The 13,775-nt window shown below is 37.5% G+C and overlaps 1 protein-coding gene across 11 annotated transcripts in view; it reads right to left on the minus strand.

Annotated features, from left to right (window-relative positions):
* LOC103695689 (serine/arginine-rich splicing factor SR34A-like) overlaps positions 1-10,159 on the minus strand; it is a 28,262-nt gene extending 18,103 nt beyond the window's left edge. For 5 of the 11 annotated variants that reach the window (XR_003383195.3, XR_015969305.2, XM_088705521.1 and 2 more), the window contains exons 1-3: positions 9,926-10,159; positions 6,071-6,296; positions 5,806-5,916 (exon numbers count right to left, since the gene is read on the minus strand). Coding sequence is in view for 8 of the 11 variants with exons in the window: in XM_088705521.1 (XP_088561647.1) it covers positions 5,806-5,916; positions 6,071-6,103 (144 nt within the window). In the remaining 3 variants the exon portion in view is untranslated. Of the gene's footprint in view, positions 1-5,805; positions 5,917-6,070; positions 6,297-6,360; positions 6,403-9,925 lie in introns of all 11 variants that reach the window. The other 6 variants (XR_015969306.1, XM_026800613.3, XM_088705525.2 and 3 more) reach the window with 3 other exon arrangements.
* Positions 10,160-13,775: the final 3,616 nt, after the last annotated feature.

Genomic DNA, 13,775 nt, shown 5'->3' on the forward strand with positions numbered 1-13,775 from the left:
GCCAAAAGTACTTTCCTAGGCATCCTCTTCCTAGGAATTTGTTTCCCAAGAATCATATTTCTGGAGGGAAAATGTTTCCCGCGATCCAAACGAGCCCTAAAAGAATCGCTTGGGCACCCACTAGGTAGTTGTTCTGCATACAAGTCCAAGACTAGGCAGTTCAACCCTAAGCCTTTAAAAACAATACTAGATATAGTATTTGTAAGGCCTACATCTATGGTCTTGACAAAAGATTTAAATCCTAAGGGTCGATACTGTAATAGTGGCAGGCAATATGGTATGGTCCCTGATATGGGCAGGATGTCTCCATACACCTTGAGTAAAATGAGCAAGAACAAGTGTATAGTGGTACAGAGTTGATACACCTTGGTGTGCCTTGGTATGAGATTATGAGCGATACAATATGACACAGACCTGATTTGCCTAATATGGACTCCTACCAGCTCTCGGCTGAATACTATTATACCAGCCAGCGTGTGGCTGATACACACTCGATTTCAACCTTGGTGTAGGCTGTTCTAACTTAAGGATTAGACCTCACCACTAGCATGCAGAAGCTCTTAAAGGCACTCTTGCAAGTTGGGTTGCCTATGTTCAGCCAGCTTCCCTTTCCTAATTCATAACTGTTGATGGAACCTATGTTCATTTTTATGTTACCCACCATCTCTTACTAGTCCTCAGTTCTCACCATTCCATCTAGCTTGCAATTGTTATTCAGACAAAGGTGAAGAAAACAAGAAAAAGCTCTGTACAATTTTCGATTTCAGAAATAACCCGATATATAAAATGTACAAGCTGTTTGTACATTGGTGGTAAATAAAGCTATAAAAGAACTGAGAAAAGTAAAGAACATGCAATTTTCATTCATGCAGTTGTACAGTAGCCATCAAACTCACTATGGATCATACATTCAAAGTTTGCGTAGGAAAGAGCATCTGATAACAGTTTGAGAGGATATAGGTGGTAAGAAAAGAACCCAAGAAAGGCTTGCATAAAGTCAAAAAAGAATCTTATTGTGCTTGGTAAACTCAACATAGTGAACTGCAGGCAATCTAGAAAGCACTATGGTTGTCACGGTGAAGAGGAATATGAGTGTCAAGAAAGATTCACAATCATCCAGGCAATGGAGAAAAACAATTGCCTTGAGAGTATAAGCCCTGGCAACATGCTTAATCTCAACTCTCTTGCTAATGTTCCAGGAGAGGATAAAGCTGGAAAAAGATCCGTAAGACAGCAAGGAGATTGTACAACATCATACTAGTATGCATCAAAAAAGGCTCAAAGTTGAAGAGACAAAGGAGACAAATGGGGGAGTGCACTGTGGTGGTCTAATATAGATGGCAGGGAATACAAACAGAAGCATTGCAAGTAGTCTATACTAGAGTTGCAAACTGACCTGCCATATGGATGCTAGGAAAAATCTTGGCAAGGGATTGCCAAACAGTCCACATTGTCAACAAACTATAATGTGTAAACTAAAACAGATACTTGTCCTCGCTGAGCCAAAGCTTCAAGAGAAGCTTTATGGAATAGCAATCCAACAATCTATAAAGTTAGAATGAAAATAATGCCAATCATCGACTCATGACGAGAAACCAGAAATTTTCAAAAACTATGGGTCAGATTAAGGCTGAGGAAATTACTACAAAAACCCAAAGTGTATATAGGGCTGCCCACGGGCCGAGTTGCTCGGGCTCGGCTCGGGCCCAGCTCGGTAAAAGCCCGGCTCGAGCTCAGCTCGTTAGTCAAACGAGCCCGAGCCCGAGCCCAAAATGAGGCCGTTTAAATTCGAGCTCGAGCCCAAATGAGGGCTCGGTCCAATTAATAATTTAATTGCGTCCCAATTAAACTTGGACTCAACACAATTAAATTTTATTTGGCTTAATCAATTTAAATTCCAATCTGATTGAACCCAATTGGATTTAGATCAGACCCACCCGACCTAACCCAAATCCATTTAATTTCTTTAAATCAGATTGGATTGGTTCGGGTTCGGATTCAACCCGTTAACCTGAACCCAACCCGTTAAATTCCCTCCACCTCAGCACCTCCTCTTTCTTTTTTTCTTTTCCTCTCCTTTCTCGGTTTCTCCAGAACCTTCCAACGCCACGCCACCACCAACGAGGGCCCTCCCCCTCTTTCTTCTCTGTTTCTTCCCTTTTCTTTTTCTCTCTTTGCCGACTCCACCGACAACACTACGACAGAGGAGGGGAGGAGAAGCCCTCCTCCACCAGCGACACTGCGACAGAGGGGGGAGGAGAAGCCTGTGGCCGAGCCCGTGGCGCCCACGGCCGTGCCCGCGGCCGAAGCCGACGGCCTCCGCACGCGACGATGAGGGGAGGAGAAGACCTCCTCCACCGGCGACACTGCGACAAAGGAGGGGAGGAGAAGCCCGCGGCCGACGCCCGTGCCGGCGGTGCTCGCGGCCGAAACCGGTGAGTCCTTTCTCTTTTCTTTTTTCTTTCTTTCTTTCCTTCCTTCTTTCTTCTCTTCTTCTTCTTTTCTTTCTTTCTTTCTTTCCTTCTTTCTTCTCTTATTCTTTTCTTTCTTTCTTTCTTGCTTTCCTTTGTTCTTTTCTACGACGACGAACAGAGCTCGGCTGCTCGGGGATGGCCGGATGGGGATGGGGATGAGGATGGGGTGGGGCGGGCTCGCTCTCGCGCTCAGGCTCGCTCTCGCGCTCGGGCTCGGGCAAACGAGCTTTACGAGCTCAAGCCCGAGCCGGACTTTGCCAAGCGAGCACGAGCCTAGAATTTTGTGAAACAAGCCTAGCCGAGCCCAATACAGGGCTCGGTACCGAGCCTGAGCCTGGAATTTTGTGAAACAAGCCGAGCCGAGCCCGCGGAGGCGTGGGCTCAGCTCGGCTCGTTAACAGCCCTAAGTGTATATAAATTGATTTTGATGATATTCCTAGAGACGTTTAATATAACATGGGTCATTCCCTATAATAATTATATTGTCCATCTAGATAGCAAAATGGGGAGGATAAACAAATGAAGTATGACTATGCTTGGCTACTCAAACCTGCCTACAGAGAGTGCTGGACTAAGTTCTTAAGAATAAGACCAAGAAGCTCATTTAGTATCAAGAATTGCTAGACACAAACATGTTGGTTGGATAGGAAGACTAGATGAAGGATGCACATAGAACTCCTCGAGCAGATTACTATGGACTTGTTTGGTTCGCGGAAAGAAGAGGGGGGAAAGCGTAGTCAACGGAAAAATAAAAAAATGCCTCATGTTTGGTTGGAGGTTTCAAAGGAGAGGGATAGGAAAGTAGCTTTCCCATGGAAATAAGTTTCCTAAATTTCACATAAAAGAAAACCCATATGAGACACGGAAAAGCCTCTTTCCCATGAGCTGGAAGTTGTATTAATTTTTTTACCAAAAATGCCCTTAAACCATCATAATCTTCTTAATAGCTATTTTTATAATCCTAAACTATTAAAAATATACTATTAAGAATTACTACAACATAAAGAAGTTATAATAATTTTAATATAAAAATATATTAATAACTACTAAAAAGTACTAAAATATAAAAAGTTGACTAACTAATAAAATTGTTAGAACTCTAAAAACTCAACCCAGTAAATATTTTTAATACTTATTTTTAAATATTTAAAAATGGGTATTAAAAATTATGCATGTGATGTTTTACAGGTATTTTATACAATTTTCTCATAAAAGTAGATGCTCAACCAAATATATGTCGCTCTGGAAAGGAGGTTTCCTACGACACTTTTCCATAGTTAACTAAACATATAAAAACTACTTTTCTAAGCATCATATACCCAAGCATCAGCTTCTCAGAAAAAATATTCCAATGAGGCAAAATTCTTCTCGCGAACCAAACAAATCCTATGAGAAAACACATTCTTCACATATAAAAAGGCCGTTGTACAATATTACAAACAACAATGAACAACCAAACGGCGGTTATCTTAGAAAACAGTAAACAAAGGTCTAATAATCCACATTATACTAGGTGAAGCCATGAACCATGAATCAAGCACTTATGTCAGTCCATCAAACCATTGTATTCTTATTTAAGAAATATTTGCAAGAGACAACTTCCAAGTGAAGAATAAAGAATTTTTCAAAATGTGTAAATTAGGGAACGTAAAGATTCAGCAACCTCCAAGAATAAGAACCATAAGATGTGCCTATGACTCTGTGGTTATACCTGAGTAATATAAACCCACCTTGGTGATCTTTTGTGTTGATGAGCAGGATTAGCAATACTTAGAATGGTGAGAAAATGAAGCAGGATTCTATCCATGGAATTATTGAGAATCAGCATGTTTGTGAGCAACAAGCAAAATGAAGTGCACCCTTGTGGTATAAATTCAAGTGTTGGAAAGCTTGGAAATAGAAAGAAAGATAAAAATGAGCAAGATCACCATCCACAGGAGGACAATTGAAACAGCAGACAAGGAATAACATAACAGTGTAGATGCTCAAAACCAGTACCATCTCAGGGGCCTGTAGCCGATGCTCTGTAGGATCATCAAACTGGTAGGTTGTGTACTCAAGATTTAATTCTGGGAAGATGTACATAGCACACTAGCTATGTACTTGGTTTAAATTAGCAGGAGGAATAAAAAGAAAACAGGTTAACAACCAAAGACACAGATGAGAAGAAAGAGGCTAGGAATATGGATGGTAAAGAAGAGAGCTACCAGCAGTTATTATGGATGTGGATAATTGAAAAGATGCACCACAGTTGCAACTGCTTTGGGACAACCAAGGTTAGAACAGAAGCAGCAAGAAGAGAATGGCAGGTGGTCTCAAGGAAGTTATAACTCATACAGCTCAAGTTAAAACCAATTTTGCCAGCAAATATAAGAGTAAGAGAGTGGAGTCAAGTTGCCACAAGAGAGTAACTAGAAAACTCAATTGCCAAACAAACACTTGCCACTACAAAAAAGAACAAGAGAGTAACTAGAAAACTCAATTGCCAAACAAACACTTGCCACTACAAAAAAGAACAAGAGAGTAACTAGAAAACTCCATTGCCAAACAAACACTTGCCCCTACAAAAAAGAACAAATCTTGATGGTATAAAAAAAACTTTTAAGCAAAATCCTTATGCGTCCAACACATTTAGAACACTTTAAATACACCTCTACAAATTCAAAACTATTAATAGCTAGAGCTTATAAATTTCAATAAAATATTCTATTTAGTTTTTTATAGTATTTCTATGTCCTAGTCAGGGTATCGTTTAATCGGCCCTTAAAAAATTCAGCATGATGTGCCTGTAACTCTGATTTTTTATTTTCACTTGTCTGCTCATCAAATGCTCTTCATATAAATAAATTGATAGAAGTAGATAGATCCATAGAAGATACACAAAAATACATGTGATTGCAATAACATCATGTAATATTTATGTGATAGCAATCAACAAAGATATCATTATTTTAACACAGCAACTAAAGTTGCACCCATGGAAGATTGAAAAGGAAACTCTGATAGCCAACCAGAGAAATGATTCATCAGCCCTTAAAAATTTTATTTTCTGTTAGTCTGCTCACAAATACTCTTCATAAACACAAATAAATAAATGAAAATAGATAAGACCCATAGAGGATATACACAGAGATGCATGTGAGCATAACAACATCGAGCAATATTTATGTGATAGCCAATCAACAAAGATATCATTATTCTAACACAAGTAAATATGCATGCTATGGAAGGTTGAAAAACTATATAAAATAAATCTGGAGAGATCCATTACTAAAAGAAGAGCACTACCATATGCATACTTAAGACTGGACAAAACATAACCAATACAAACCTTGTAAAATAAATCTTCAATTTCTGATTCTCGTACATCTAGAGGAAGGTTGCCAACATAGATGGTACGACTTAAACGACCACTCATGATTGACACGATAGCTTGTAGAACCTGTACAAGGAGAAAGATAGACCATTAAAAGCATAACCTCATAACAAGACTACATTTCATCCTCAATCCAATCCAACAACGGTCATTTCACAACAACATGGATCCTGTACGATGATTAAAAAAAATGAAGAAAAGTGAAAATTTTGACGCAAACCAAGAATGGTGCTCCACAGGCTCCATTGCTCATATCCTCCAAAAGGCTCCATAGCTATAAATAATTGAAATATATGTTGAAAAAATTTCCACTTTATTGAGGTGCAGAGTAGGGCTCCTCTTTACATGCCAGAATCTCTATCAAATACCTACTATTCCACTGACTTCTCCCACTCCTCTATAGTCCTACTGACAGCTGCAAAGCTCCTATTTCCAGCATCTTTCATCTATCATAAAGGAAGTGTGTTTGTTACAAGATGCATAATATTTACAAAAGATCTACTGATTTACCTTGTATAGATTTCTTCACAACAGCATTGACAGAAACAAGACCTGGAATATGTGTGAAGTGCAAAACTTAGATTACCTCAACTCTAATTGTGTTTATGAACAGAGAAATCATAATAGTTTAGCAAGATGACAGTGACAATATCTAAATGCTACTTTGTTGAATATCTACCAGGTAGAAAAATAATTGAAATCACACGGCAGATCTCATCGCTACTTGGACCTTGTATAACATTCAAAATAGTCAAAACTCGATGAAACATAACTAAGAATTTAGAAAAGAAGAAATCATAGTCATTTTCTTATAAATATATGCATATATATATATACACACACATATGGATTTTGTCCATTATTACAATTTTAAAAAAAATGAATTTATCACATCAGATGAGAATCCTCCCCCTCCCGCCCCCCTCCTTAATAGCCACTTATCTATTTAATGATACTTATCTATTGTATTTTGGGTGGAGTGCTTATCCCATTTACTTCCTATAAAATAAATCACTTAAATATCAGCCATTTATTTCTCATAGCTTAATTTGATTTTATATAAATTTCTTCTTTACCTATAATTATTTTTCATTTCTATATAACTAATTATTATACTTTTGATAGAATTTATAATTTTTTCCAGACTTTACGAGCAATACACATGCATATAGACTAGTATAAATGTATAAAGGAGAGTGCCTAATTTCCAACCTAAGCAAACATAAAAGTATTCTTAGTGGCCTCGGACATTCATAAAAGCAAGTAGTCTCATTTGCACAGCCAAAATAACATATGCATGGTCTCAACAACCACAGCCAGGAAGTAGGAACGTAAGAAAAGATGAATAAAACAAAAAAGAAGAAAAAAAATTTAAAGCATGGAGATTAATGGAATAGCAATAACCTGAAGGAGAGTTCTGTCCAAAGGTATTTCTTTTGCTAACATAACATGACAGGCTCAACTGCCAGAGATACAAACTTATGATAACAAAGATGTACTAAACCATCTGATCGAGCTAGATTTATGAAACCTTGTTTGTGATTCATTCCGTTGAAGGCCAAATTCTCAGACATTGCAACTCTTTCAGGATATCCTCAAAATTCTTTCTGGTTTTCTCATCATTTTCTCTTCCAACACTCCCAACCACTTGTTGATGCAACTGCCACACATGCATATGCTGTGTGCATACAGACATATATATGCATACATATACATATATGTTTGTATAAAATATTAAAAGAAATTCAATTTTGATCTCACAAGTATAGCAATCACAAGACAATACAACAGTACATCCTTGCTTCAGCCAACCTGTTCTATGATGGTGTTGTCTTGAACAGGTATGAAGTTTGTTATATCTTGGCCATCGATCTCAAGTGGACCCTTGTTTGCAAACGTACATACAGATAAAAAGTATTCCACATTTGTTGTCTCCATTCAACAAAAATTTAGACCCTCATTTTCCAAAAGACAAACTCATAGAATACAGATCCAATTTAACACTTGCCCTTCTTGCCTCTCAGTGAATAAAGCTGCAACAAGACCCCCACAGGACACAATTCTGAAAATGAATTAACTAATCTAATAATAGATGTGAAGATTAAGATCATAGAGCAAAGCATTGCTTCTGTCCTCCATATTTTGTGTGTGTCAGACTGGGACAGTCCCCTGCAACTAGAAGCTGATTTATCCATACCACTGCTCGTACTAATCTTTGCAGTTGTACATCTTCAAAGCATTTAGTTAAAATCAGTCACTAACCATTCTGGTGAAACTATCACCTCTCTACGATTGCAACAAGAAATGATAACATCTGTGTTGCAAATAGATTATTAAGACAAATCCTCCCCACATTATCTATATGTGATTTTGCATGAGGAGAGATATTAAGACCATTTATATATCAATAGTACTCTAGGTTACATGGTATCCGTTAAAGGACTAAAGGCAGACCCAACCAAGATCAAGGTCATCTAGCAGGGGTGAATGTCATCTTCACTTGGGCATATTGAAGCTTCCAAGGTTTGGCTTCTCTCTATCAAAGATCCATCAGGGTCAATAGCAGATTTAGTTCCATCATGACCCCTATCATGGAGTGCCTGAAGCATTCAAATTTCAAATGGACCCCTATCGTGAAGTACCTGAGAAACTACTTCTACCCTTTTCTGAGTTCAAGGAGCTCTTTGTGGTATAATCTGATGGCACTCATCTTCGATTGGTGGAATCCACAGCCAAAAAGAATGATCAGTGGCTTTTTTTAGCGAGACACTGAACAAGGCCAAGAAATAATATCTACCTGTTGCCCTGAAATTTACACATTTCGTCATGCCATGCAGCATTAGAAAGAATATCTTTTGCAACAAGAATTTGTGATCTAGGTCAACCATGAAGCAATTTGGTTTATCAATCAGTAAATGAAACCCAACCCCTATCATCCTAGCTAAAGTTTGTTTCTTCAGCACTTCACCTTCACCTCTAAGTAAAATCAGTGGAATAGAACAAAGTGGCCAATAACTTGAATAAGGCGTTACCTGGACAACTAATAGAGATGTCACATGTCTAAGCATCCAGATCCCCGGGGTGAGAAAGAGAGGGATTTCGACGAACTGTCGGACATGGGATTTTTCAAAAATTTGGACACAAACACGTTCATATTATATAGATACATCTATATATATCATAGTTTTCAAATAGCTCAAGCGACCCTAGGCAATGAACCCTCCTATAGCCTAGGTGAAAGTCCCAGTGACTAGGCGATGGCCTGGGCAACAGAAATTTTACATCATTTATCCAACAATTTATACCTTCATATGTGTCAGTTATCAATTGAAACTTGTATCTTTCTCAATAAACTACCATATCACATGACTCAGATATACATCAGTAACAATAATGCATGACTTCTACTTAAGATATAGGACTTCAAAGTCTATTGCAGTTTTATCATTTGATCTAAACTTATAGAATACAAGTACACAACCGCTAAGGATTATTCTTAACAAAAGCATGTTAATAGTATGACAACAGTAGTAATACCCGCACGTTAGTACTATTGAAGACATATGAAAAGAAAGCAAATTTTCTTATTTCTACAGCGTAATATAGTACAACAAAAATCAAGAATAATATCAATAGATTTCGAATCCAAAAGAGAGTCTTGAAGATTATAGAAATGAATCCTAAACTCTCAAAGTGCTGTCACGATCATAGCAAAGTATTAATCACTTTTATTAAGGGCAGACGAACATAGATCAAAAATTTCAGAACGTAAATCATAACTAAGGCAACAAATTGAGAATAAAGAAAGCACAAAAGAAATCATTTATATCCTGGCATTTGAATAGAACCAGCCCTGTTTCGGAGTAAGAAGTACAAGTTATGGGAGAGCATTCAAAGCTCTCTCACAGTAATGGAAGAGGGGGTCAGAAACAAAAAAGTTCCGCCCTGTTTCGGAGGCTTCGAACGACCCCGTTCCTCAGAATTAATAGCTACAAGAACTAAAGTGGGGAAGGAAACGGTGGGGGAGGGAGAAGGAGAAAGGAGAGTGAGAAGGAAGGGAGAACGAAGCGCTCGCCTCAATCAATCAGCGGAGTGGTCTACTCCGACCCTTGCAAGCCTCGCCCGCCGCCGCTGTCCGCCGAGATCGAGCAAAGACGTAGGAGGGTGCGAGAGAGGCAGAAGAAGAGACTCCTCTCCGTGCCCTAGGTCCGATGAGAGCGGTAGCCTTTAGGCTGCGTATGGTGATCCGAATGGGATCAGAGCAAGGTGATCTTAGATCACCGTGATCCTCGCACGATAACCTATTTCCGATGATCTAACATCATCACCATATTATATTTTAGTAATTAATTTTTTTTATTATAAATAATATATTTGATATTCATTAACAATGTAATTCCAGAACTATTTTAATATATTCTATAAAAATACATTTATTAATTATAAAAAAAATTATAATAAAGTATTAATTTATTAATTATATAAATTATTAATTTTATAAAAATATACTAGTTGTTGTTATAGAACTAAATAATAATCTAATTATTTATATATTATAATGTAATTACATTATAAGTACTATATAATATAACCTATATAATATTTATAGGATAAAATACCATATTTTTGTCCTCAAATTTCAATCCAACATCGTTGTCATGGTGTGAACTTTGATACCCATTCTCACGAAAAAGTTTTTCATTATCAAGTTATGTGGTGATTAAAACTGATCATGAGTTGAATTTGGGCATAGAAAATGTCGAATTTTACATAGGTGACCCAAAGCCCATGATCAGCTCTAGTGGTAATTTAAGGAGTGGAAGTAATTTAGGATCGCTACTACATAGGATCATCATAGTGCAACAAAGCATGATGATCCTATCACCTCCACTCACATTATTTTTTATTTTGGAATCATCAGCCCATACCAAACATTCTTTTGGAGACCAAGACTAATATCTCTTAATTTTTATTATTTTTTTGGATATATCGGCAGCTCATAGTCTCGTATGAGCACAGCCTTTTGAATATCTCTCTCTCTCTCTCTCTCTCTCTCTCTCTCTCTCTATATATATATATATATATATTCCTCTATTTCTAGTTGACGGAGTCACCCCACCCAATTTGCCACTTGCCATCCAATTAGGCTCGAAGGGGCTCCACTTGTGCTGAGCCAGATTGGGCTGGGCGAGCATCCGTTAATGAAAAAAAACATCCATGCGACGCCAAATCACATAGGTGAGCGCCATGCGCTAGGGCAGGGGATAGAAAATCGAGATTTTGCCTAATCAATGGTAGACTTGAAATTTCTTATCTCTAATATAGACAAATTATATATTAGTAATTGATTCAGATAGGGCAATTTTATGGATGATCAACTATCTAATTGGCTCATGACAATTACAATGAATGTGTACCAAACATGCATATAAAATAAATAGTTTGTTTGAGCAATTACCTTTTGATTTGATAGGATTTATAAAACCAGCGTTCGATTGTCTCTAAAAGAAGTGAAAGGCCCAAATTTTGAAGCGTCACGCAATACTTCTTGAATAGGAGATAATTAATGCTAATTATTATTCAAAGAAAAGGTTGTGGGATTTGAAGATAGATGAAGAATCTCTAGCCATAAGTCCTCGGCAAAGCTCTCGAGAAGTTACGAAATTCTTCAAATATTTCTCTTTCCCTTCCTTTTTCCATGATGCTAACACAATTATGAATCCCAAACAAATTTCGTTGGAGATAAATCGTAGAAAACCATGTGGAGGGCTTGGTGGTGCTAAAGGCATGGCAAACTCTTGCTGTACTAGTTAATAGAAATCATTGGTCCAAATGAGTAAGTGACACTGACTTGGAGGTTTCTCCTCCAACTCCTGCCTTATGAATATCCTCATTGGAGCTAGTGCCACAAGCAAAGCCATATTTTTATACTAGATACATTTTCTAAAATATTTTTTTATGTTATTTATGCATTTTTTGGATAAATTACAATAGTATGCAATTTGTATCTCCAATTAGATACCTAAAATATATAGAAATAATGTAGGAGATTTAGTCAACTAATTAGTTAACTAAAAGAGAACTAAGACCCACGGTCCTGGTGCAGAGTTGAGAGCTGCATAAGCCGGCCTCCGATATGCGCGACATATTTTGCAGGTTAGCTCCATCCTGAATCCTGATGGAGGAAGACTTGGCCACAGTGATTCGATGGATCCAAAGAGGCCCAACCAGGATGGGGACGGACCACTTTCTGACCCAAAACATTTGGAAGATGGATAATGATGGGATGGCCTTCCAGGCCAAATATGTACATAAAAAGGCAAACAAGGCCGCGGACTAGGTTGCAGCTTATGTGGCCAACCACACGGAAGGCACGCTGTGGATGACTGAGAGTGCGTTGCCTAGGGTACTCTGGAACATTTTATTTTTTCGATTTTATTAGGCATGTTCGTACCCGAGTGATATAAACAACCCGCTTAAGCAAAAAGAAAAAGGGAAAGAGAGAGAGAGAGAGAGAGAGAGAGAGAGAGAGAACTAAGACCCTCATTTCTTGCTCTATAATTGCTACAGATAAGGATGAAGTTGGAAGACTATTAAATAGCTGTAGATGGTGGATAATACATCCCTTTCTTGGTTGCTAAAGTACAGACACCACATTAACACCTAGGTGTGACGGTTGACCCGCTAGCTTAATAACATGTCTAATTGAGATCGTACTATGAAGATTAACAATGTTCGAATCATGGGATAGCATTTGCACATCCTTTGAACTGAGTGGTTTGTATGAACTAACATGAGCCAAGCTGCTTTAATAATCAAACTGCTCAAAGCTACAGTGGCTGGTTGGGTGTATAAGATTTATATTGACGTCATGTGAGATAGAGATGCCCAACAAGGACGTTACTACCCATATCAAGAAATAACTCATTTGGATAAAAATTAACCAGATAAAATAAATCCATGGGATGTTTGTCAAAAAGTTTTTGATAATAATTTACTTTGCATATAAAATAAATATATGGTATATATGATTTTGCAAATATTTTGAAGGAAGAGTTTCTCCAATGTCTGGTTAATTTGTAGGCTTGAATGCTTGATAGATGTTTGTTGATTATGAGGAGGATATGTTAATTATTTTCTCGAGGATTGGCATGAGTTATTATTTATAGTAAAGGATGAATATGCAAATTGATGCACTATTACATGGTTGGAGATCAAATCCAACATGGTGCAATGCTTCTCCAGCCCAACCGAGTAGAACAACCTCACTAATTGGCTCATCAACCCATCAGGTTGGGTTTCGAGTGGCAATAATCTTTATTTCCAAAGAATCATGAATGCAATGCCAAACTTTCTTATACTCAAAAACACCGCCTCCAAAAATATTCTCTATGATAAATATTTTTAGTTAGTACTAAGTAACTCAAGAAAGATGGACTCCCTCATAAAACAATTTTCTTGTAATAGATGAGATTATATAAAACTCTTCATTAAAAATGTACTATTTTTTATTAGAATTTTGTGTGTAATTTTTCATAACTTTATCTACTATAGTGTTTGCAGCTAGCATAGATTGTAGAGAAAGAGTCTCAAGGAAAACATTACATCTCCCCTAGTTATCACTTATCACTCGTTTGGCTTCAATAGTCCTTGTAGATTATTTTCCTCGAGTGTCCTGTCGGACCAAATCCCTCCACCAGCCCACGTTCATTGTGTACATCGCGCGACTCATGGATTGAAACCCGCATGAAAAAGCTATCATTCATATGTGCCATTCGTTGATGATAGACACTAATAGAAAGAAATGCAATCATTAACATCTCTTGCATCAGATTAAACAAAAATCATATGTGGCGGGCACTAGGGAAAAAAATAGTGCGCACTTTCTTATTTATCATACTTTTTCTAGTGCCATCATAAAAAAA

The sequence above is a fragment of the Phoenix dactylifera genome, chromosome 10 (assembly GCF_051530095.1).
Source record: "Phoenix dactylifera cultivar Ajwa chromosome 10, Ajwa_hap1_PhDact_Kaust_v1.1, whole genome shotgun sequence".
NCBI classification, from domain to species: domain Eukaryota; kingdom Viridiplantae; phylum Streptophyta; class Magnoliopsida; order Arecales; family Arecaceae; genus Phoenix; species Phoenix dactylifera.